The 25,283-nt window shown below is 30.0% G+C and overlaps 3 protein-coding genes across 9 annotated transcripts; 1 reads left to right on the top strand and 2 right to left on the bottom strand.

Annotated features, from left to right (window-relative positions):
• LOC130945149 (two-component response regulator ORR24-like) lies at positions 1–4,872 on the bottom strand. The gene is made up of 7 exons (XM_057873843.1): positions 4,614–4,872; positions 3,489–3,884; positions 3,026–3,102; positions 2,647–2,683; positions 2,365–2,554; positions 1,429–1,858; positions 1–417 (listed from the first exon to the last, which is right to left on the bottom strand). The coding sequence occupies exons 2-7, from the start codon at positions 3,856–3,858 to the stop codon at positions 166–168; spliced, it is 1,356 nt and encodes a 451-aa protein (XP_057729826.1). The 5' UTR covers positions 3,859–3,884; positions 4,614–4,872; the 3' UTR covers positions 1–165.
• Positions 4,873–13,207: 8,335 nt separating this feature from the next.
• Positions 13,208–18,609, bottom strand: LOC130943302 (plant cysteine oxidase 4). Of its 5 annotated transcripts, none has more exons than XM_057871122.1 (6): positions 18,411–18,609; positions 17,391–17,691; positions 16,509–16,654; positions 16,260–16,407; positions 14,019–14,216; positions 13,208–13,929 (listed from the first exon to the last, which is right to left on the bottom strand). In XM_057871122.1, exons 2-6 carry the CDS (start codon positions 17,491–17,493, stop codon positions 13,811–13,813), a joined length of 714 nt encoding a protein of 237 aa, XP_057727105.1. In that variant the 5' UTR covers positions 17,494–17,691; positions 18,411–18,609; the 3' UTR covers positions 13,208–13,810. The 5 variants fall into 5 exon arrangements, with proteins under 5 accessions (XP_057727105.1, XP_057727107.1, XP_057727106.1 ...); XM_057871124.1 differs by having other exon boundaries at positions 17,391–17,581; positions 18,411–18,608; XM_057871123.1 differs by having other exon boundaries at positions 17,391–17,578; positions 18,411–18,599.
• An 809-nt stretch (positions 18,610–19,418) lies between these two features.
• LOC130944631 (uncharacterized) lies at positions 19,419–24,992 on the top strand. Of its 3 annotated transcripts, XM_057873048.1 has the most exons (9): positions 19,432–19,587; positions 19,983–20,250; positions 20,362–20,535; positions 20,628–20,711; positions 21,423–21,496; positions 21,615–22,173; positions 22,294–22,368; positions 23,946–24,028; positions 24,166–24,992. In XM_057873048.1, the coding sequence occupies exons 2-9, from the start codon at positions 20,013–20,015 to the stop codon at positions 24,751–24,753; spliced, it is 1,875 nt and encodes a 624-aa protein (XP_057729031.1). In that variant the 5' UTR covers positions 19,432–19,587; positions 19,983–20,012; the 3' UTR covers positions 24,754–24,992. The 3 variants fall into 3 exon arrangements, with proteins under 3 accessions (XP_057729027.1, XP_057729031.1, XP_057729030.1); XM_057873044.1 differs by having other exon boundaries at positions 19,419–19,587; positions 20,013–20,535; positions 24,166–24,990; XM_057873047.1 differs by having other exon boundaries at positions 19,983–20,535; positions 21,423–21,454.
• Positions 24,993–25,283: the final 291 nt, after the last annotated feature.

Raw genomic sequence — 25,283 nt, forward strand, 5'->3', positions numbered from 1 at the left:
CATAAAATAAGTCAACTTAATTGATACCAAAAATTCGGATTACAAAAAATAATATTTTCTGTTCTATGTGGTTTGTTATGACTTATGATGAGACAAGTACTTAAAAGATCTACTCATTCATGTGTATGGTTCTTGTATTTGACATGGTCAGATCCTAATAAATACTCAGCCCAATAGACTCCTTTGTGTGAAATTTTGTTGTAAAAATAAACGCTCAACCTGGGTTTTCTTCTCTTTGTGTTTGTAATCACTTGAATTTGATGATGAAGAGAACAACGAAAGAGAAAGTTTAGTATTGATTTCTTGTTCACTTTGTGGGTTTTCTAATGAGTCTTGGCTTAGCTTAAGCTCTAGGAAACTCGATGATGACGACCCTTTCTTCTTCTCATCATGCATTTGGTTTTTTAGATCATGTACCTGCAATAACCTCGAAAAGGAAATAAAAAAATTAAATAAAATTTCTTCCAAATGCTAAATATCCTACACCACTAATTAATTAATGAATTTAGTTAGTATGCATAATAATTAATGAATTATTTATACAATGTGTACAATAGGTTATATGAGTTACAAAATGAACATCACCTATAATATTTAGAATAACCATCCGAATACTATGGATAATAAACATTTCATGTCATAAAATTACTCATCCCAAAAGTTTAAACTAATTTTAGGGTTTACCAAGGAACAAACTATTGACCTTTTGAATCTAAAACTCTAATACTATGTCATGATACCACTCATCTCAAAGGCTTACGCTAATAAAAAAAGATAACACTAATGGTTATATCTCTAATACTCTCTAAACATCTATTGTATATTGATTCCATACTTTCCCTAATAACATAAGTAAGAATTTACAACATCAACAGTAAAAAGAAAATCAAGAATTTAAATAGTAAGTAAAAACAATTGACTTTACTATAATGAAGTAATGAACCATGGAGGACATTATTATGAAATTGATAATATTAGAGAGGTAATAAGAAAATAATTTAAAATTATTTTATTTAACTTAAATAGTTATAATTATATGTTTATTATTTTTAATATTATTCAATTATTTTAGTAATAATTAATAAATACAAAATAAAATGAATAATAATTAAAAAATGTAAAATAAAATAATTTTAAAATATTTTAAACTCATTTTTATTATTTTTAAATTTTTTTTTATAAAATAATATACAGCTAGCGGTTAATGTTTCTTACATGTTAACAAAACCTAAAAAATACTATGTACTAAAATATACTGATTGTTATATATAATTAAGATAGATTTCTTTGTTATTCAATGAAAAAACTTGCAACAAAAATCTTAACAACTACCTTAAAAAAATATAGTAAAAATAAATAAATCAAATTCCAATTTGCAAGTAAGAAATTAGAGGTATAAAATGTAGTAGCTAGTGTTATTATTATTACCTGAGCATCTAACTTGGCATGATGGTCAGCAGGGAAGGCAACACTGCAAGAACTTCTTTGATGATGATGACATTGATAATCAGACAAGGTAGTAGTGCTCCATTGTTGTGATGAAGGTTGTGCACCAAATCTAGTATTATTGTCATCCATTGAAATGCCTACTAAAGTTTCATGTTTCTCACTTTCTTGTGATCCATTATCATTATTATCCTTTAAGGTTCCTCTAGGAGGAGGAGGAGGCCACTTCACTTGTTCAAGTATTTGGCAAGACCTAAAAGCTCCATTACTATTACTACTATTATTTCTTCTTATTATTGCATCCCTTACATCAAATAGATGTGAGCTTGCTTCATATAACCTTGAATCTTTGTCCTCCAATGAACTTGATCTTGTCATCACGTGACTATTGAAAATCCCAGTTGGGTGAAATCTGCAAATTAAAGAGAATAGTTAAAAGAATTTTAATAAACATGTATTACTATTACATGCATCATATATTTAATATTTAATTAATTAGATAAGATTTAATTTCTCTCTCAATTTCTATAGTTTTATTGAATTTTTAATTAAATTTTTATATTTTTTATTAAATCTTTATACTATATTAAATTTTTTAATTAAGTCGTTATCATGACAAAAACGTTAAAATTAATAGAATATTTTATTAAACAAAATAAATTTATCTAATATTTAACTAAATATTACTTATAGTTTAATAGAATATTATATTCCATTAATTCTAATATTTTTGTTACGATAAAAACTTAATTATAAAATCTGATAGAGAAATTTAATTAAAAAATATTATAAAGACCTAATTAAAAGTTTGGTGAAAGTATAAGGATAGATGAAGTAATTAAATCATTAGATAATAATACAAAATACTTTTATACACGCTTATGATAATAAAACTTTTACTAGTGATATAAGTGATACCTTGAAGAGGCATGATGATGAGGTTTAATGTTACATGGTTGTTGTTTAATGAGGAGAGATGATGATGGTACATAACTACTACTCCTGTTAATAATGTTATCAACCCCAAAGTGTGCTTGTACATTTAATCTTTGGTACATCTCCAAAATTTGATGCCTTCCTTGTTGCATTGCCCTACTTTGGGATAAAACTGAAATAATATAATGCATGATATTGTGAATTTATTATATCTGATGTAAATTACTAAACCTTCAATAGTAATGAAAATTCTAAAATTTTTACCTTGACCAGACTCATCAAGCTTCTTACTTCGATACATCTGAATTTCAAGATAATTAGTTAAATACAAGGATAGATCAATACGTTATTATTGAAGAAAAGATTCAAAAAAAACTTTAGTAGATATAACGAGACTTTTTATCATAAAATCATTTTTTCTAAAATCTAAAATTGATAAAAGAAAATATATAAATGATTATATATCTATCCATATTCTTGATGTAAAAATCTCATTTTTTTTAATTTTTCCAAAAATTGAATAAATCATTTGTTTTAAAAGTTTAATCTAATAAAAAAGATATATGAATAATTATATATTTAAACAATTGAATGAAATTATATATATATATATATATATATATATATATATATATGAACTTGCCTGCAAATGACTCTTTACATGTGCAATGCTAAGACCTCTCACATTCATCAACTGAAGAACCAACTTTGGTGTTGCTCCTGAATCCATTATTGCCAATTCAAATACTTGGATAAGTTTAAAAAAGAGTAAATAGACAAAAGTACATATCAAAAATTTTGGAATAGGCAAAAATATAAGCACAAGATTATAAACATTAAAGTACATTCGAAAAATTGTTTTCGATGCACAACATTATCATATCGTTAATAAATTTGTAAAATTTTAAGTGTATTTTTGTCCTTTAAAATCAGTATTTCAAATATGATTTTATATTTATAAATTTTGGTGTGTATTTTTGTCCACGTCAAACTCTTTTTTTTGTGTAATTTTATTCATTATTACTCTTAAAAAAAAAAGTATTTCTATGAAATCTGAATATATATAAGGATATGAATTTGAAATGGTAGTGTGATTAGATACTTACTTTCTTGTCCACCAAGGCGATTAACAGCTTGAACAAAAGCAAGATGGAGATCAGGAGTCCAACGAAGCCTTGGCATCTTTGACCTCACATATTGTCTAACCATACTTGTTCTTCTTCCTTCTTTATTATTCTTATCATCTTCTTCTTCTTCTTCACTTGATGATGTGGTGTTGTTGTTGTTGTTGCTGCTACTCAAATTCCCTTCTTGCCATGAAGATGAACATATCTCATTATCATTCTTATTGCTTCTGTTCTCATCATCACCAGCTTCTTCATTCAAGTCTATGAATGAACGTTTTCTACTCCCATTATTAGGACTAGTAATTACAGAACAACACCCTTCTTTGCCTTCACTAATTCTCTCACCCATTATATTAAATGATTCCTTTCAACTTCCTGTGAAATTGTTTCATACATATAGTACACTCAAAATTTCAGAATCCAATGAACTTTGTCGCTTCCATATATATATACATAGAGAGAGAGAGAGAGAGAGAAAATAAATGGCCAAGATATATGGCATTATATTATTACGTGTGTGTGTGTGGGAAAAGATCGATGCAATTTAATTAGTTGTGGTGATTTTGCAGACATAGATACACACATAGAAGGACTATATGTCCCTATTTAACATTTGTACCATAAATTTATTGTTACTAGTAATTATAACTGTTTGTACAAGTGTATATGCATGTTCCTAGGTCTTGGAATTCCACATATTATAACCTATAGTTTGAAAGTTGTAAAGTGTATAAACTATATACAACAGACTGCATCACTACCTATAATAAGATACCTCTCTATAATTATTATTATTATGTGTATAGTTTCAAATTAAATCTTTCTCTCAATGAGACATGCTTCTTGTCTTTCTTTCATTATCTTTTAAAGGGGATATATATATAGGGTAACATGTATAAATTAAGTAGATGATGTTTCTGAAATTAAATTTGGAGAGAAACTCAAAGCTTTATGAAATCTAAAAAAACAAAGACCAGGAAATTGAAATCAAGACTTGGAAATAGAACCAAATAGAAATGGTTATTCCTGAAGAAAGAAAAAATAAGGAAAAAAGTTAAATAATTGAATAGAGAATGGAAGAAGTAGCTTGATGATGACAACTACCTTGTTTAGTTCAACTCCTTATTATAGCTTCTTCCAACTCTTGATCGATCTATCTTGTTCTTTGAAAAAGATCTAAAAAAAAAAAGTCAATCTCCCTCACTTAAGAGCAGATGAAGATAGATGTTGACTATGCTATATATTCATGAAGAAGCATATGCCATCAAGTAGTGTTAATGATGATGATGATGATGATGGAATATTAAAGTAGAAACCCTAGTGCTTGTTTCAAAAGAGAGAGAAGAGAGAGACAAAGAGAATGAATGAATGAAGTGAAGAACGAAGGTGGGAGATGCATTATTAGCATCAAGTGGGACTTATTGGAATAATAATTTATGGAAAAATTGAATGTTGAAATGGCATTCTCAATCAAATATTCTCACACACCATTAATTAATTAATTAATATAAATATTTTACATACATGTGTGAAGATAAGACCATGGTCGGACAAATCATTATTTTAAAAACATTTGAATTATGGCAACTAATTTCACCATGAGATGAGATCAAATAATTAATTAAACATGCACACACATGACCCCTATCTTGGATTATTCACAATCATGTGATTTCTTTTTATCTCTTTTTACTTTTTTTCAATTTTTCTATCACACCTCTCTTAGCTTCTCTCTCTAAGAATTTCATTCCATCCTTCTTGATGCCCATATAATCTCTCCGTGATAATCAGTTGACCTCTGTTACTGACAGCTCCTACTTCTGATCTTTTCTTTTATTAGTCGTCAACATTAATAATTGAAACTAATTAATCTTAATAAGTTGCAATCATAGTATGTAGTAATATTATTATTGGCAGGCTTATATATATATTTTGAACATGACTATTGTGTAACTATTTTTTTAGTTTCTCTCATTATCTCATACATGCTAAGACAATAACTAATCCCTGATGCATTAAAGTTTTATTTAAAAGTTATTGATAGTCAATAAATTATTGTATATACAAAAAAAAATTAAACAATCAATATTTATTTAAGTAAACTAGTAAACTAATCTAACTTTATATTATGATTGTGTAACTAGGACTGTTGGCTCCCCTCTATGTTTATAGCACACAACAAACACATCACTTTCCTTGTTACTTTCTTAGCATGTTCATTCCATTATTAGAATCACTGCATTTTGATCAGTGCTATCCAATCCCTTTTAATCTGCTATTATTTTTCTTAATAGAGTATACTTTAGTTTTAATTTGTTAATTATAACTAGTGTTGCCCTATAACTAAAAAAAATATATACCAATTTCTATTATTTTGTAAACTGAATTAATACATTTTTTTATTCTTTGTATTTGATATATAATAATTTATGTGCATTTTTTTATCAGTTTCAATCTTTAATTTGAATAAAGTGAGTTTATGATATGGTATCATATTTTCTATGACCAAAATGTCTAAAGTTTGATCTTTATTAAATAAAAAATAATTTAGTATAAGACATATTAAAAAAATTATGCAAAAATTCATACAAATCCAAAAAAGAATTTTGTGTAAAAAATGTATTAAAAATATAATTATTTATGTATTTTTTATTAATTTAAATTTAAAAAATATCAACGAATAGTCTCTCCATACTTACCTAAGAGGTTGCGAATTCGAGTCTTCCTATTATATAAAAAAAAATTAAAAAATGATTTTATGGGTTTGAAATCTCTATGTATCATCATATGATAGTAAAATATATGTCTAGTTAGTGCACTAAATTAAACAAGAGTGAATAGATATCTATATATAAAAAATCATAAACCCTAAACACATTAATTAATGGTATATCTCCTAATAAAATCTCCAATAGAAAATTATACTATTGATGATCTGATAATATATATGTTGGTCTATGACAGAAGATATATAACTCTCATTCAATTAAGTGCTTGGACTTAGCTTGTAAACGAAGAACTTTTGGTATATTCATCAATTCAAAATTTTGTCCTAGTAACACTACAAGAACTTTTGCTTATGTTTTTCAATTTTCATTATAGTTGGGAAAAACAAAGGTCTTATTAGGTAGTTCCTACTACACTTAAAAATATATTACCTGTGCTCCAAATCCCTAAGTGTTACAAAAGAATCCAATATATATTATTATCTACTACCTCGAAATGTTCATGTCAGTATGTCTTAATATATATATATATATATATATATCATGGGACGAGGACATTGGTAATGATATGTAAGGGCAAAAGTATTTCTACTATATACTTCTCGTGTCTCGTTGATCATTTCATGAACGCTAGCTATGATTTTTCCCAAAAAAATAAAAAAAAAAAGAAGAAAAAGATAAAATAAATAAAAAATATCTAAACTAAGCAAGGATACAGGTAAACAAAAATAGGAGGTAAAATATAAAGATGAATTTTATGGTGTTTATTATTTTATGTCTAATTTTTGTTTAATTTATTTTTTATAATAAATTTTAAATTTTTAAAAATTATTATTTATATATTTTTTAATTAAATATTTATTTTTAAATTTTTTTCAACTAGTTAAGCATATATAAGTTTTTAGACATTATTGTAACAATCACCAAATTTGAATTACAGTCTTTTAAAAACTTAAATTAATAAAAAAAATATATAACTATTTATATCTCCAACAGAATGATATGGATAATAATGAAGCTATTAATAAGCTAATTCTTAAACATATCGTTATACAAACTTGAATACATGCTTTTTTTGGAGGGCGGAAAATGTGTTTTTATAACAATTATCACCATTAGACACCAATATAATGTAATGAATTGTGGTGTTTCTAACTCTTTTTTTAGATGTTTAATATAATCAGTGCCATTTCATCAAGTGATGAAGACACAAATAAAAACATATATTTCATAGTCTATGAATTAACTTTTTTATTTAAATTTATTATTATTGCAAATTTCATATTTTTTTCAATAATAATAAGATCTCTATAATATTTATAATAAAAATGTTATTTGTACACTAAAATCAACCATTAATATATTTTTGTATAAATATATTGTAATTTAATTTATTTTCAATATTTATTTATATTTTAAAATATGTTTTATATTAGTAGCTAACTTTAGTAGTTAATTTTAGTGTACACTTAATATAGTCGTATTTATAATAATTGTATGTAAGGCATGTCTCACCTTTTGAGTTAGAGCCTATTAGAATAATTTAGATCTATTCAATTTTAAAGTGATTATTTCTGAAATTTTTAATTAGACATATAATGTTTATACCTTCAGCTACCTAGCTAATTAGACACTAATGTTGGTACGGTGGTTGAGATTTAGCTATAGAAATTTTATATTTCTTCTGACATAATGGTATAAATATATTTGTGAGGCGCCAAAACCGTGGCAAATTTCACTCCCCTAGCTAGCAAAATCCAATCAGCAACTCGCCATTGATCCTTAATTCCTAGAGCTTCACAACAGAAGTGCAGGATAGCAAAACAAGTTTTTAAAAAATGAAAAATAATAATAATAATAATAATAATAATAATAATAATGTATACATACATATACATATATAGGTTTTATTTTTTGGTTGTTACATACATACATATGTATTTGTGTGATTAAATAAACAGCATGTGCACATATATATATACTATATGCTAGTTAATTTATTTGGCACAAATAAAATAGACAAAATGAGACAAATAGGGAGAGAATTGAAAATTTTAAAATTTATTGGATTTTTCTAGCATGGCATTTGGTAATAAAAATACAAGTAGCATAAAATTTTATGAAATTTTAAATGCAGTTAATGCATTCAAATTTAAAATATCTTTCAAATAATTTCACTAATACGGAAAATAATTTTGAGTAAAAAAACAATGAATTGTTTTTTACTAATCTCTACTTCCTTCATTCACTTTTTATTTTTTAAAAATAATTTTTAATTTCTAAAATTTTTAAAATATATAATATAATTCTCTCTAAATTATTTGATGGCCCAAAGTCCATCAAGATATATTATGTTATTCTTTCCATTGGAGAACTTGCCATGTTCAAATAATATATAGGACTGGATTTGAAACGCTCGAAGCTAAGTTTGTTTCCATACACGTAATATATACCGACAATAAATTTGAGGAGAACAAGGTAAATATGTTGAAAATTTACAAACCAAGAGAAGTACTATAAACATATATAATAAAAGGAAGGATAATTCATGCCATGGTAAAAGATATATAATAAGACACTTAGTGTCATATTTGATAATTCTCTAAAATTGTCTCATTTGTGGATCGCCATCCCAATTGTCCAACATTTTACTTTCTCGGGCATCTTACAAAGAATTTGAGCCATTTGTCATTAGCCCATTAAGATCATACATTTCTATATACATATTATTTTTTTCTATTTTCTATAAAAATTTAATTTTAATATACTTGATAAGATAAAGTATTTTATATAAACGTGTAATTAAATTTATTTTTTAAAATAATTATTTAAAAGTGAAAATTCAGGTACAATCGACTTCACGCGAAGTTGATAATCGATAACTGTTAGATAATTTGACTGATTTAACTAAATTTTCATCTAACGGCTTTCAGCTATCAACTTCACATGAAGTCGACTGCACCTGAATTTTTACCTTATTTAAATTGTTAATGTAAAAATAGTTAATTTTACTAATATGATATTACATATTATTAAATGTATGTATAAAATTATTTTATATTAGTAGTAAATTAAAATTAAATTCTTTCTATAATTTATATATTTTATAATAGGTGGAAACCCAAGTGTAGTCAACTTCATGTGAAGTTGATAACTGAGAACTGTTAGATGATTTGACTAATTTGACTAAATTTTTATCTAACGACTCTTAGATATCAATTTCACATAAAATCAACTTCACCTTTCACCTTTATAATATATTTATTGAATAATTTCTTACTAAAGTGTAGGTCCCAATGAGGAATCATTTTTCAAGGATTAGGAATTGGCTACAAGACACCCAAATTTGACTATTGAGTTGTGTGAACACAATTTTTTTATGTGCCTCTTGGAGGAGTATTCAAGATGGGGGGAGAGAGAGAAACTTAAATGAAGACAAATATTCGAAGGATTAAACAAATGGATTTGGATGAGGGAGATGCTACGTATTATAAATTAAAATTATTAAATTAAATTTGGTTCTCGTGTGGACTTAGGAGAAGGAATTAAAAAGAAAGGGAATTCTCTTAGCTCTACGTACCGACTTTACAAAAACTTTCATGTTTGTCATTTTCTGTGCATGGGAGTTGACATCATAACATGTTTTATAATTTATGAACACTACTTTGAACAGAAGCAAAAGAATCTTTCTCAGAATAACAATTTTTATTATATTATTATGGTAAAATCTCTTGCCGGTTGGGCAATGCAAAGGTCTATTTCTGTAACCCTTTTAATTAATTATTTAATTATTTATTTATTGATGTTGTATTTTATCACATTCAATTTTCCAGGTTTTAATATCATTTTTCTAATTAGTAGTGAAGTCATTTTCATCCTGTTTTTCTACTATGACGTATACGTTTATTTTACTTTATTCCCACTTTCACACTTTCCATCTTTGATTCTTTTATGGCTGCACGCAGTAAATTTTTTTTAAATGTTTGGAAGATAATTGAAAATAATTAGTCTAAAATATTTTTAAATTATTTTATTTTGTATTCGTTAATTATTATTAAAATAAATATATATTTATAGGGTTCAATATCCTTGTGTTAGCTTGGGTAGGAGATGCAATTTCAAAGGCCCTTTTTTTTGCAATATAAGATTTTTTACCATAATTTTTTAACAATTTTATTACATATGCATACATCTTTTATAATAAATATTATTTTAATATTAATATTTTTTAACAAATATATTTTTTTTATAATTATAAAGCAATTTAAATACATAATTAATTGATAATAATCATATTTTTATATGAGTGTCAAGAATGTCGTTTAATATATAAATATTCCTTAAACATTATGGAACTAAGGTTCCTTTAATCTTCTCGCATAAACATATCATTACATATATAATATTAATAATCGAGTTACATTGAACGTACTTTAATATATATATAATAACAGAAGGGATGCGTGAATTGATTAAATCTTGAATCCCAACAACCATAAGAAATTGACGACCAACCAACAGAATTCAAATTTCTTCAACTTAATAATTAATATACCTTTGGAATTGAGAGCATATGCAAACTAAGAATGTTATTTGTATATTAAAGTTAGCTATTTAAATTAATTATTATGTATTTGTTATATATTTATATATAAATATATGTAATTTGATTTATATTAATATGTATTTTATATTTTAATATATATTTTATATTAATAATTAATTTTAATAATTAATTTTGATGTGTACGTAAAATATATAGTTGTATTCAAACAATGACGATGCATACTTCATCAATAAATATCTAAATGCAACCACACTTGATTAATATATGGTCAATTATTCTTCTCCCGTTATATCATAATCCGGAGAAAGAGACATAATCAAAAGATGTAACCAATCAAGAAACGAATAAGAAATGGTCAAGTTATGTTATGACTAATCTTTGGAAAATATTTGCTTTTCTATTTTTATCCTTAAAGATATAACTATATTGATGTATATAGATATACTTCTTTTATTAATTTAAATTTTTAAAAGAAGTAATTTATGATGATATCTATCTTAAAAATTGATTTTGCTAGAGAATATTTTTTTTTCAATCAACAATTAACTAACAAAATAATGAATGAGTAAAATTTAAGGGGAGAAGATACATAAATGATCTCTAACTCTCTCTCTCTCTATATATATATTCTACATCATGTAAATGTTGCTATATATACATAGTATCTAGTTTTGTGCACTGTTTCCCAAGTTCAAGATCAAGTATCCGATTACACGGTCTAAGAATTTTGGCTTATTGTTTCTCATCTCATAGTAATCTGTGATTATATGAGAATTATATAATAAGTATAATAACAATTATAAATAAAAATAGCATGCATGCAAAGATTCTATTGTAGATGATGGTCCAAGTGCTTTCTCTCTTAGCTCGTGGATGAGTTAGCATATATAATGCCTATCTTTGCGGCGACTCTTATGCCAACACAAATTAGAAATCAAAACCATCACAAATTATTATTATTACAAAATCATATAATCTCACAAATTATATAATGCCATGCTGGATCACATCAAATTGATCACATGCCCATGTTTTGCGGTGCCTTCTAATTTATACTTTAATTTGCAACCATTTTTTGGCAATTAGCAAGATTTATATTCTGAAGAAAAAATATATATAGCTGTAGACTTTGTGGTGTTACTCAGATGGATGCTGGCTCTATAATATATGGTCTTGTTCCTATGCTTTAATTTGTTTATTTCAAGTCAGAATCTCAAGAAATTCCTTCTCTATAGAAATGATCAAGTAGGATAAGTTTATTTTATTTTAGTTATGTAAATCAGGGAGCTAGCTAGCCAGGAAGAAACTGAGCATAAACAGACTCCATCTATGATCTACCCTTTTGGACATTTCAAATTAAAAATTATTTTCTTAATTCAGAAATTACCTTAATTGGTCCACGGTGATTCGTCGAAACCTTGTAAACAAGCTAGCTTAAATTCAAGGATGTGATTTTTTTGAAGGTTCAACGGATATTATAAAATAATATACATAATACATCTTTGTTAAGAAATATTTTTTTTATACTTTTATTATTTTAAATCGGTTAATTTTCAATAGATCATTTCGATTCAATTGATTTACTGGATTTTTTACTAGTTTTTTTTATAGGTTTACTGATAATGGTTTTTTTATCCCGAATCGGTCTAATGACAAATTTTTATGAGAAAGTATAGGGAGCCAATGGAATATTTATACAATGTGTACAACGGAGGTTTAAGGAGAGTATTAGAAATATAACTCTTAGTGTTACTTTTTTCCATTAGCGTAAACTTTTGAGATGAGTAGTATCATGACATGGTATCAGAACTCTAGATCTGAAAGATAAAAAATTTGATTTTTGATGAATTCTAAAATCAACTTCGAATCCAGTTTTCAGAAACAAAATTATACTTGAAATTTTTTTTTTGCCTTGGACATAACCTTCACACTTGATATTTTAAATAAACTTTTTTGAGTTATATAATTAAAAAATTGACTAATTAAATTTGACTTTGAAAAGTTTTAGAGTTATCAATAACTTTGAAAATCGGTCTATTAGAGCTTTTTCATTACCGAAACTTGAAGTCTTAACTAAGAAGAAAAAGCAACTACCACTTCAACCAACCTCATGTAATAAGTTAATTGTTGGTATGTTAATGTTAACCAACATTGTCATAAAAATAAAGAGTTAATTATGTTTTTGATATGGAAAAGTATGAGGAGCCAATGAAATATTTATACAATGTGTACAATAGAGGTTTATGGAGTATTAGAGATATAATCATTAGTGTTACATTTTTCCATTAGCTGAAGCTTTTGGGATGAGTGGTATCATGACATGGTATTAAAAATCTAGATCCGAAAGGTCAAGAGTTCGATCTTTGGTGAACCCAAAAATCAATAAAGTTTTAAATCAAGAATCCTTTAAAGATTCATTATTTAGTTTTATATTAAGCAAAATACTCATCCCAATCCAAAATCAAATCATGTCCCCATTGACAATAAATACGCCATTGGTATTTAAACTTTATAAAAAAAAATTCCATTCCTCAAGGCTTCTATTCTATATTTCTATGTATGTAAAGAAAGTGTAGTTCAACTCATGCATGCAGCATGCTAATGGTGCTAACTGCTAATGCAAATAAACTTCAATCAGAATTGTTCTTTCACACTATATTAAGCAAACAAAATTTAATAGGAGCCCACTCACTCATCATATGATTGAGATTCTGTCTCTTTTTTTTTCCTTTCTCCACTCAAATTCTGAAACTCTTCTAATGGATTAAACTGAGGCCAGGGACTTATGACTTATATATAGAGAAACTGCAACAACAACCATAGTGCATTGTGTTATGTACAAGCCAAAATGCCTAGCTGAAATCGCCCTAGATATAATTATTATATAGCATTGGCTTTTCTGGACACAATCTCCCTTTGTTGTAACTTGTAATCTGTAAACCTAAATAGATAGTAACCCAATTTCTCTCTCTAGTGTTAAATTACACAAAACATAGAAAGGTATGCCTTTAAGTTCTAATAACCGGACCCTTGTACAGCCCTCGCCGGATAACAAAGTCATCGGGAGGTTCAAATTCTTCCAACCATGTTATGTTGGAAAATGTGACCCCGTTGAACTCAAAGTTGCCTGCAATTGAAACAAAAACATGTGGTTTGGTTAAGAGAAGAGAAGGCAACTGGCGAAATTTCGACCATGCTGGATGTAAATTGGATTACCTGGGAGATCGTTCCTTTCGCGGAAGTAAGAGCAGTGTCTTCCACTGTCTGCAGAGTAAGGCGGAGATAACACGTCGAGGATTGCACATGGAGTTATGGCTCTAAAACAATGTATGTTTCCTCCGTGAGTTGGATAAAGAACTGTTGTGGGAGTTGGTGCCATCATCTCTGTATCTTTTACAAGTTTTGCGGGTCTAGCTGTCAATAACAAATTTGTTGGACCCCATAAACCAAACTGATTAATCTCCTCCATTCTTAAAAACAATGAAATAAAAAAATACAAGAAGATTTTACTAAGATGAAAGAAATGCTAGTACAAAGAAAGGGAGGACAAGACATTCTCTGCAGAGGAACAAGAACACACAACAACAAAACTTTATCCCACTACAATATGCATAGTTAAACCACAGATATAGTATGCACCGTTAAAAAACAGTAGCAAATATAGTATGCACTATTAAAAAACACAGGAAATTTGAGGAACAGTTAAACCACAAAGAAATTGGAAGAAATAGAAGTGACCTATTAAAATATGAAAACTGAAAAAGCTTAGAACGCATACAGAAGATGACTTGGATCAGAGCCAGAAAGGGAGAAGGAGAAAGAAGGTATCAGAGAAACCCATGAGTGAAGGAAAGAAGGAAAAGTTCTTGAGAGTGTGGTACAGCAATAATGGAAGATTTAAGAGAGGAAAAGAGAGAAAAAGGGATCCGATAGTTAAAAGAGAAGAGAAAGAGAAGAACCGAGGTGAAAATAGTAACGATCATAGAGACCCAAATGAAGATCTTCAACTTTGACATCAAATCCCAATTTTTATTTATATTTTATTTTATTTTATTTTTGTTAAATCTGAGTAAATATTAAAATAAAAATTACTAGAAAGATTATGATAGTTACAAAATTACCAAAAAAAAAAAAAGAATGGAATGAAGTTTAAATTGGTACAAATTTTTTCATGTCAATTAAGTCAAATTGGTTTATAATTTTTTTTGTAATCATAGTATTTGTCTCATGCTAATGGAAAAAAAGAACGGATGTTTTGCTGAAAGTTAAACATTGAAGAATAAATATGTGACGCACTCAAGAAATTTTATATTAAACCAAGTGTTGTGTTGGGTATGGGTGAGTCCGTGGAAACAAAAGATTTTTGTGGGAGAATTCTACCCAATGAACAGTATCTTCCAAAATCAGAACTCTGATCCTAAATAAGATTCTAATTTAAGCAAAACAACTACGTACTGTCCATTGTGAGAGATAAATTAAAAAGGTTGATTCATATTAAGTTGGTATATTTTTATTCTGATAAGTGCAGAACTTTATATACCTCTTACTCCAGGGATTTGTACAAATATTAAAAGAAAATAACATACATAACTGAGACAGTATTTATTTGAATTGACAAAGCTTTAGAAAAAGGAAAATCCATTCCCAAGAAATGCAAATACAACTTTAGGCTATTTTAGTAGTTAAAGTTTAAAGTTGAAGATATTATAAACTTAGTCCATTACTTGGCATGCTAACAACAAATTATCTCTATCACAGTGTCACAGTCACAAGTTTAGTTTCGTATCTCCTAAGCAGAAAAGGATTAATGTTGTTGTTGTGCTACCCAACCACAAATTAAGGAAACAATCACAGGAGTGAGTTTTTCTAGTTCAGAAAACTGATATCTGATAAGAATTTAAAAAGCTAGATTCAAGTCAAGGCAAGTTGCAGCTAAACTGACAAGAACAAAGGAATTCTAGGGCAAATTCTAAGGCAATTAAATCAATAGTTAGAACATATATTAGAATTCAGTCAAAATTATTCGATGTGACAAAGCATATTGATATTACTAAGCCTATAAATTCACAAGACAAGCCCTATTGAAAATATCTAGTAGCTCAAGCCAATGAACTAGTGTTTATACCAAAAAGGAACAGCAAGATTCATACGAGTGATCATAACACTATATGCCAGTTTAGAGTTCCTAGACAATTATATATTGTTGTGCATGATTTTAATATTTTTCACTAAAAAGTGAGACCTCGGACCATTTTGCACAAAGTTTCGGTGTTTTCCTAGTAGTTGACAGCCACGAACAATATTGAAGAATGATAACATATTTTCATCTTGTCTTACCTCAATAACAAGTGTTGTGTAGTCACCACATTCAACACTTGGACACTTTTTTTTCAAGGTATGGCCAACTAAAAATTGGATGAGTTAACATGAAAGCGAGGAAAACCATAGAGAACAAACCTTCAGCTGGATCATTTGGGGTAGAGGGATCGATCCAGTCATACGATTTAACATGCATTGATCCATATAAGAGCTTGCTGAACACTGTCATTCCGGGATGATTATGCAGAGGAATAACAGATGAAGGGGGCATGCAGAAAATTCCTATCTACAAGGAATAAAATTATTGATCAAACTTCATGTAGTTATATTATAAAATTGCTGATTATGACATAAAGTTGATGTGGAGCTATGGGACTTAATACTTACAGAGAAGCTGCTGGACTCATGTAAGTGCAAGTATTTGATTGGAGGTAATGGTTGAATGCCCCCATTACGTTCAAGCATTGCTCCAGACCAGTTCCTAACAGCTTGTGCCTCCTGTTCAAGACCAACATCTGATGGCTTGATTTTTTCTGAAACGTTTTGTTAAAAGGCATTAAGAAAATGTCAGTTGGAAAGGAAAAATATTATGTGGTAAGATAAAGATAATCTAACATAAATCACATGATACCATAAGTTGCATGGTTTAAGAACTTGGACCTATATTCCAAAGTGACGAGGAGCTTGAAGGAAATGAAAACGTATGATGCAAACTTAGGATGTAACCAGCTGACCAATTTCAAACTCACTCCAAAATTTCAACCTTTTTATGCTAAAGTACAAATTGTCCAGTAAATTAATTCAAGAATGACAAATGGAAATGAAGTTTACAAAAATAGCTTCACTACAAACTTATACTTATTTCCGTCTTAACTTTCTTAAATTTAAACAGAAAATGGGGATCCTTCTTTCACACTCGAAAAAAGAAGACTAGATCATCCAAAGTTTCAAGGGAGACTCATATTCAACTCTCAAGTAGAAAATTACTGACAAACTGTCTTTACTAGCCCTAGAAATTTAACTGAGAACAATGAATTATATTAGACTTAACTCATATCCTAATTATTCATCAATATGTATCACAACTCATCAAGCAAACGTTTTTCACATTTTCACAACCCACAAGTGATGTTAACTCATTGAATTCATTGTGAATATGGTTATATGCAAATTATTTGCATGAACAACAAAATAAAGTGTCCTCAAAAGATCAGAAACTAAATTACAGAGAAGAAAATAATAAGAAAAAGAAGGAAAAGGGCAATATACCTAACTTCTCGCGAACTTTTTCAATAGCTTCATCAGACACAGGTCCATCAGATGAAAGGGATGTATTGCATAACCTATAAAGTCTCTGAACATAATACGGCATGTTGTCGAGGTGTGATCAACTTATCTACTCAGAACAAAGCTCCGAAAGCAGCAAGCCGACAACACCTCCTTAGCAGCTTATCAATCTACTGGGTATACAATTGGATAATAACTGTAATTTAGTTTCAGAATCAAAACCAACAGGTTATGAATCTGAATATCTGTGGATGTTCCTTCACAGCTAATCTAATTTATGGGCCTATTGGACAAGACAAGAACGGTAGCAGAGCCAAAAATATATGAGTCATGCTCCAGAGTTCAGACATATTCATCATAACAAATCTAACAACAAATCACTAAACAATGATATATATAGAGTTATATAAATATGCAGACATTTGGGGAAACCACTATCTATTCCAGTACTCAAGATTTAATACCATTTTGTCTATAGTATCTCCAAATATAGCTATATATAAGGGAAATGTTTGGTAACCAAAAAGAATTAACCAAAATAAACCAGAACTTACCTTAATTATCATTCATTAACAACAATTAATGAATGTTTAATGAATGCTAAATAAGATAACTTGTGGCGTTTTTTTTCTCTCCCTAGCATTATATACAAATAGCCCCAGAAGCTATACACAGATATAAAATCCAAATCCCTTCACTGCAAGTTATATTTAATGAACAAAAGAACACTCCTTCTCATTTTTTCTTTTTAAAATTTTCTTTCTTTATTCAGAAAAGAGTAATGAATATAGTATACACTGTTAAAAAACACAGGAAAATTTGAAGAACAGTTAAACCACAGAGAAATTGGGAGAAACAACAGTGACCCATTAAAATATGGAAGCTGAAAAAAGTTGGAAACACATGAAGAAGATTACTTGGTTCAGAACCACAAATGAGGCATGAGATTCCAGCTGAAAAAATATTAGCGGTGCAGAGAGACGGAGAAGAAGAAGGAGGTACCTGGGGAACCCATAAGGGAAGGAAAGAAGGGAAGGTTGTCGAGAGTGTGACACAGCAATGATGGAAGAAGATTTGAGCAGGTTGGAGTAAAAGAGGAAAAGAGAGAGAAAGGGATCGATAGTTATAAGAGAAGAGGAAGAACAAAGAAGAGAAAGAGAAGCGAAAATAGGATCAATGATAGTGACCCAAATGAAGATCTTCAACTTCAACACCACCACATCCCAATTTTTATTTATATTTGATTTTATTTTATTTTTATTAAATCTGAATAAATATTAAAATAAAAAAAATTTCTAGAAAGATTACGGATTCCAGGTTCAAATTGGTGCAAATTGTTTCCATGTCAATTAAGCCAAATTGGTGTTTAATTTTGTTTTTGTAACCATAGTATTTGTCTCATGCTAGTGCTAATGCAACAAGACAATATTATTTATGAGGAAATTAATTATCAACATTAAAATTATTACGTCACAAGTTAGAAAAAAATGATACCAGGATTAATAATCGAAATGGAAAATTTGCTTATTTGAAATATGTTAATCACCCACTATGTTAAAAATTAGTTAGTTTAACAAATCAATGAAGAATTGCACTTTTGTTAGTACAATCTAAATATTTATGAGTTTTAAAATAAGGTTTTTCTCCAATTTTAACACTTCACTATTTTTTTAATCTATTTATAGAAATATTAAATTCTTCTTCAATACAAATAATTTTTCAATATTTTTGTGTGTGTTAATTTAATATTTATTTTTGTTTAATATTTCTATTAATTATGAACATTAATTTTTTTTCTTTTGGTAAAATTACTTCGCTTTTTTTATTACAACTTCAAGGATCAAAGCGTTGCTTAGAAATTAGAATTGATTCAATCAGTAATGAATTAAATGTTCTTTATTTGTTTATTTATTTTTTTTTAGTTTTAGTTTTTACTGTGTAAAATAAAATTAAAGTCCACTATTTTATTTTCTTTTAGTTTTATTCATTTGATTGCCTCCTCCGATTCCAAATCATTCTGCATTCTCATTCTAAAAAGTTCAAATAGTTGACTAAACTTTACCCAAGTCAATTCCTCGTCTTTCCCACTCTTCCAAACACGCCCTTAACACACTCAAGAAAAGAGTGAATGCAACACCGTCCTCGCCGATGATCAAATTGCTCAATACCGTCCTTTGAGGTTTCCAATTTCCATCCTAATCTATTGCATTTTTTTATTATGAAATTTAGTTATGATCATAAATGTTTCATATGGTACTATGATGTAATACACATGATTCTGAGGTAAGTTATGTAAGTGGCTACGCAACTTGATTCATTGTACCTTTCTTTGAAGGAAGGGTTTTTTTTTTCTTTGGTTTTTTTTTTTTTTGGGGGGGGGGGGGGGGGGGGGATGGGTTTAAATGTTTAATTGTTTTATTTCAATCTTTTTTTATCTTCTCTTTATTTACTTTTGTAAAATAAATCAAAACTGAATTGAAACATCAAAAAACACATGTTTTTAGTCAAAAAAGTTATTCTAGGAAAAAGTATCACTGATTTTTTATCTGGCCAATCAAAATTGGGTGTTTACAGTTCATGTGAGTGGTTAGTGTTGACTTGCAGATGGCAAGTCTTCTTTCTTGTTCATCCCTTCCTTCTCCACGGCAGGGCTTCACTAAGCTGAATGTGAATGGTTGGTCATCTGACACTGATCACAGAGCTGGGTTTGGTTGTCATCTTACAGATGATTGTGGCGGTTGGTTGGTTGGAATTTCTGGTTTTTTGGGGAACACTTCAATTCTATATGCTGAGTTGTTTGCTGTCGAAAGAGGCCTCCTTCTCGCCTGGGATTGGGGGATCCGTAAGCTTCTTTGTCATTCGGATTCTTTAATGGCTGTGACTTTGGTGTCTGATCATCTTGACTATCACCATCAATATGCTGGATTGATGGCTGATATCCAAAATTTGTTAGGCCGAGATTGGGAGGTGCAAGTTCAGCACACACTAAGAGGAATGAACTCTTGTGCTGATTTGTTGGCCAAGAAAGGGGCTAGGGATGACGATGCACTCAAGGTCTGGCTTCTACCTCCACTACCAATGAAGTGCTTGATGATAAATGATGCCATGGATGTTCCTTGTGTTTATGGTTGAGTTCTGAGCATTTTTTACGTTTTTAGATTATTTATTAAAAGTACTTAGCTGGTCTGAGAGTGATAAATTTTAAATTGTTGTGTACAGATTATACAGGGACAAACAATGCTGTTTCTAGTAGCACTTCATCAAGCACCGAGCCTCTCGATGAAAATACAAAGAACCTAGATTGTGAGTTTGCAGTTTCATACCAGACTAATTTTGTGGTTTCCTGCTGTGGAATTTTTGCATGGAGTTTTGATTGAGTCTGGAGATTCTAAATATGCTAGCATTGATGGGATCATGTTTCCACTGTTTCTCTGGATAGTTGAATTTTAAGTTGAACACAGTTGCAATTAAAGATATGCTTTGTTACTATAGCTGTAAATTTACTTACCATGGCAGAGTTCTAACTGTTGGAAATTAGGAATATCATAAAATGTGTCTTGGAATTGTTTTATTGCTTTTACATAATTTCTTGGAAAAGTCATATTTCTGTATTTGCTCAAGTTTGACATAGATTTAAGTATTTAACACACATATATATATATGTTAAATACTTAAATCTAAGTACAATGCTTAAAACTGAGGTCATGATGATAGATCTTTAACTTGTTAGGTCTTCCTACAAATTGATATCATCTTGCCACTGCAACTATAAATTTGATAGTCTACAACTCAAGGTTTTTACTTCTGCTCAGTTAAAGTGTTGCAAGACTCATGTAGTAGTATATTCTTAAAGATTAATGTGTTATGGAACCACGGCTGTGTAGTCTCAGTTTAAAGTTTCTTACACCAAAATAAATTGCTTGCTTTGTTTTCCCTGTTTTTAGTCTTTTGATCATTCGCATCTCTTCCAAGCAAGTATTGCTCATGAATGTGATGATGAAGTTTTGTGTGTAGATGACAGTGATGCCAAGAATTCTAAAATGCAGGTAAGGATAGAGGAAGAACTCACTCAAGCTCTGACTTCTCGAGTATTGCTTCTCCACTCTCTCTGTCAACCAAACTCACCTCGTACATTTATTTATTTTTCCAAAAGTGCATGTATGGTTCATTTTTCATGTTTTACCATTATTGATGACAAATGTGCAGATGGCAAGTATTCATTTGGGTTCATCATCGCCTTCTCGGCATGAGCCAGGTACTGTTAGTTGGGAGTTTACACCAGAGGGGTTCACAAAGCTGAATGTGGAAGGTAGCTTATGTGAAAGTCATGACCGGGCGGGCTTTGGGTGTCTGCTTAAGGATGATTGTGGTGCTTGGATTGTGGGTATTTCTGGTTTTCTTGGGAATGTTTCCATTCTATATGCTGAGTTGATTGCTTTGAAAAGGGGCCTCATTCTAGCTTGGGATTGGGGCATCCGTATGCTTCTTTGTCATTCGGATTCTTTAATGGTGGTGTCTTTGGTATCTCGTGATCTTGACTATCATCATGAATATGCTGGATTGGTGGCTGATATCCAAAATCTACTTGAGCGAGATTGGGAGGTGCATGTTGAGCGCACACCTAGTAAAGGGGTATCTTCTGCTGATTGGTTAGCTAAGCAAGGGGCTAACGATGTTGATGCTCTAAAGATATGGCTTTTACCTCCACTACCAATGAACTTCTCTCTGATGGGCGAAGATTCCATGGATGTTCCTTGTGTTTATGGTAGAGTTATAATTTTTCCTCACATTTTTAGCTTGAACTTATTTATTTATTTGTTATTTATTTTTCTTTTAATATTAGCTGGTCTGAGGGTGATTATTATTATCAAATTGTTGTATGCAGATTTTACTGGGAAATATGAAGCTGGCACTTCATTGATCATCAGTTCGACCGATGAAGATACAGAGAATCCAGATTGTGAGTCTGCACATTCATACTGGTCTATTTCATGGTTTGATTTTTTTCTACAGTTGAAACAACCTTGTTGCAGCACCTGTTCTTGATGATCATGTTTCTGCTGTTTCTGCAGTTAAATAGCTCTATTTTAAGTTTGAAGAATGTGGCATGTTTTTTGTAAATAAATATAGAAAAAGAAAGAGTAGAAGAATGTGGGATGAAAATGGAGTTTCTGCATTATACCATCAATCAACTCGTATATTTACTTGCCACAGCAGAGTTCTAACGGCTTTTTTATTCAAATAAATATATAAAAATGATTATTTCCCTAAATACTCACAAAGAAAAATGGTCACCGAAATGCGTACAATATTATTATTATTATTATTCACCACTGTCCGTTTCGTGTGCGCCGGGTGAGAAATGGCTAACGGCTCCATTTCGCATGCACTCCCATGCGTCGGATTGTCAGCTGTCCATTACCCATTTTGCGGGCGCCATGGGAGAATTGGTATGCATTTCCGTTTCGCAGGTGCCAATAGTGAAATGTGCGCATTTTGGTGACTATTTTTCTTTATGCGTATTTAGGGAAATAATCATTTTTATATATTTATTTGTATAAAAAAAGTCGAGGTCTAACTGTCAAAGTTTTGGAGTATTATAAAAGTGTGTGCAATGACATGTTTAATTCATGTAGCTGACCTACCTAGTGGGATATAGTTTTGTTGTTTTAGATCTGTCTGTTACATAACTAAAGTTGGAACTAATATCTCTATATTAGCTCATGTATGGGTTTAACTTGTGCAATTTAATTTTCTTTGTTTGATTTGGTCTCTCAAAACAGTTAGGTAGTGTTTGTTTCCGGTGATTGGATAGCCTGAAACTCAGTATTGTATTTGGTGGTCAGAGACTAAAACTAAAATTTTAGTTTTGGGACATAAAATTTCAGTCCCTTCAGTACCTCCAAAAGTGGGAACAGAGAGGATTGAAATTTCTGTGACGGGAGACTGAAACTTTAACATTTCTTTCCAAAAATATTCTTATTTAACTTTTTAAATTCCAAATCTATCCCTCAATCTTCATATTTATCTTAAACCAAACATGATACTTAGATATAACTCAGTTTAGTATATTTTACACCAAACACAATTAAAAGTCTTAATTTAGTCTTTGTCTCTCAGTCTCAGTCTCCCTTCCAAAAGCAACCGTATAGAAGCTTATGCTAGTTTTTCTCCCAACCAAAATGACATGTAAATTTAAGTGAACTTAGTTTAATTCAGCATATTCCGATAATTGGTCGAACTGGTGATCAATCAATATAACAGTAGTTTTTGTCATTTTTTGTTGTCTACTTCTGTTGCGGTGATCATCCTTTCGTAATTTGATAAGAGTTTTCAGTCAATTTTTTTTGGGGAACATAGAAACAGCAAAATAGCTTCTGCCTAAGGAAAGGAGTCCTTGCAGCATTAACCATGTCGTTATATATTCTTGAAGGAGTTATGGTCAGCCATATAAATTGCACTGCTGTCTAATCTCAGTTTAAGTTTCTTACACTAAAATATTAAGTGCTTGGTGCATTCCCTTTGTTTTATGCCTAGATGATCTTGAACTGATTGAAGCCAAGAATGCTATAATGCAAGCAAGGATGGAGGAGGAACTCATTCAGGCTCAGCTTGCTCAAGTATTGCATTCTACTCTCTCTTTCTTTTAGTTACATTCTTCATTCTTCACTAAAGAAATTCCCATTTTGTTTTGCACGCACATGCACATGCACATGCGCCTCTTATGATCGGTATTCATATTTTGCCATCTTCCCAGGATGAACCAAGGATAGTCTGTTGGGTGTGTCCGCCACAGGGGTTCGCAAAGCTGAACGTGGATGGTAGCTTTTATGAAAAACAGCAAAAGGCAGGCTTTGGCTGTTTGCTGAGGGATGATTGTGGTACTTGGGTGGTTGGCATCTCCGGCTTCCTTGAAAACAGTTCCACTCTGCATGCCGAGTTGGCTGCTGTCGAAAGAGGCCTCCTTCTAGCCTGGGATTGGGGCATCCGAAAGCTTATATGTCATTCAGACTCTATGACCGTTGTGAGCTTGGTCTCGAATGGCGGCAACCATGATCGCCATCAATTTGCTGGATTGTTGGCTAATATCCAAGAACTGTTGCAGCGAGACTGGCAGGTCCAGGTTGAGCATACTTTGAGAGAAGGGAACTCTTGTGCTGATTGGTTAGCGAAGGACGGGGCTAAAGACGATGTTGTGCTCAAGGTCTGGCTGCTAGCTCCACCGTCAATGGGTGACTTACTGATGGATGATTTCATGGGAGTCCCCTCTCTTAGACCTTCAAACCAGAAGACAGTTAGCAAGTTGGAGAGAGCCGTTCATGCCAGATTGCGCGGCAAGAGATAAATTATACATATCATTATCACATGGTTGATTGTTCTACAAGTAAATTGTAAATTATGTTATATCACTATCACATGGTTGATGGTTACGCAAGTAAATTGTATAAATATGTAAATTACCTTCCATATTTTCACAGCTGGGAGTGTTTGCATCCTGGGTATGTTGTGTGTCTGTGCATGCCTCGGTAACTTGGAAAAGGGGTTTCCCCCCTTTTATTCTTTGAAATAAAAGTTGTTTATTTTGAGAAGTTACTAAATGTTCATTGCTTCCTTTCTTTGAAGATGTTTGTATGTGAAAATTAATTATTTAAACATGTCACGTAACATGTTAAATTATTAAATTATTGGTGATTTTCATTCATCATTTTTATAAGTTTAATTCTAATGCATTGATCGTGTAAAATATTTTATGTAATCAGATCTATACTTTTAGATAAATATTTTTAGTTTATACATGTAAAACTATTTATATTAATAGTGTATCAAAATTAAATTCTATTTTTATAAGATGACTTTTATGGAAGTTTTGTTTGT

Source organism: Arachis stenosperma, chromosome 8, assembly GCF_014773155.1.
Source record: "Arachis stenosperma cultivar V10309 chromosome 8, arast.V10309.gnm1.PFL2, whole genome shotgun sequence".
NCBI classification, from domain to species: Eukaryota; Viridiplantae; Streptophyta; class Magnoliopsida; order Fabales; family Fabaceae; genus Arachis; species Arachis stenosperma.

Bases quoted from the DNA above. Each gene is read 5' to 3' on its own strand.
- LOC130944631 (XM_057873044.1), top strand. From the start codon at position 20,013: ATGGCAAGTCTTCTTTCTTGTTCATCCCTTCCTTCTCCACGGCAGGGC. The intron at 20,712-21,422 runs GTGAGTTTGCAG...TTTTGTGTGTAG, and splicing joins AAATACAAAGAACCTAGATT to ATGACAGTGATGCCAAGAAT. The intron at 22,369-23,945 runs GTGAGTCTGCAC...TTTTATGCCTAG, and splicing joins AGATACAGAGAATCCAGATT to ATGATCTTGAACTGATTGAA.
- LOC130943302 (XM_057871122.1), bottom strand. From the start codon at position 17,493: ATGCCGTATTATGTTCAGAGACTTTATAGGTTATGCAATACATCCCTT. The intron at 14,217-16,259 runs GTTTGTTCTCTA...TGTTATTGACAG, and splicing joins CCCAAATGATCCAGCTGAAG to CTAGACCCGCAAAACTTGTA. The intron at 13,930-14,018 runs GTAATCCAATTT...TTTCAATTGCAG, and splicing joins CGAAAGGAACGATCTCCCAG to GCAACTTTGAGTTCAACGGG.
- LOC130945149 (XM_057873843.1), bottom strand. From the start codon at position 3,858: ATGGGTGAGAGAATTAGTGAAGGCAAAGAAGGGTGTTGTTCTGTAATT. The intron at 2,555-2,646 runs GTAAAAATTTTA...ATATTATTTCAG, and splicing joins GCTTGATGAGTCTGGTCAAG to TTTTATCCCAAAGTAGGGCA. The intron at 1,859-2,364 runs GTATCACTTATA...TTTAATTTGCAG, and splicing joins CATCATCATGCCTCTTCAAG to ATTTCACCCAACTGGGATTT.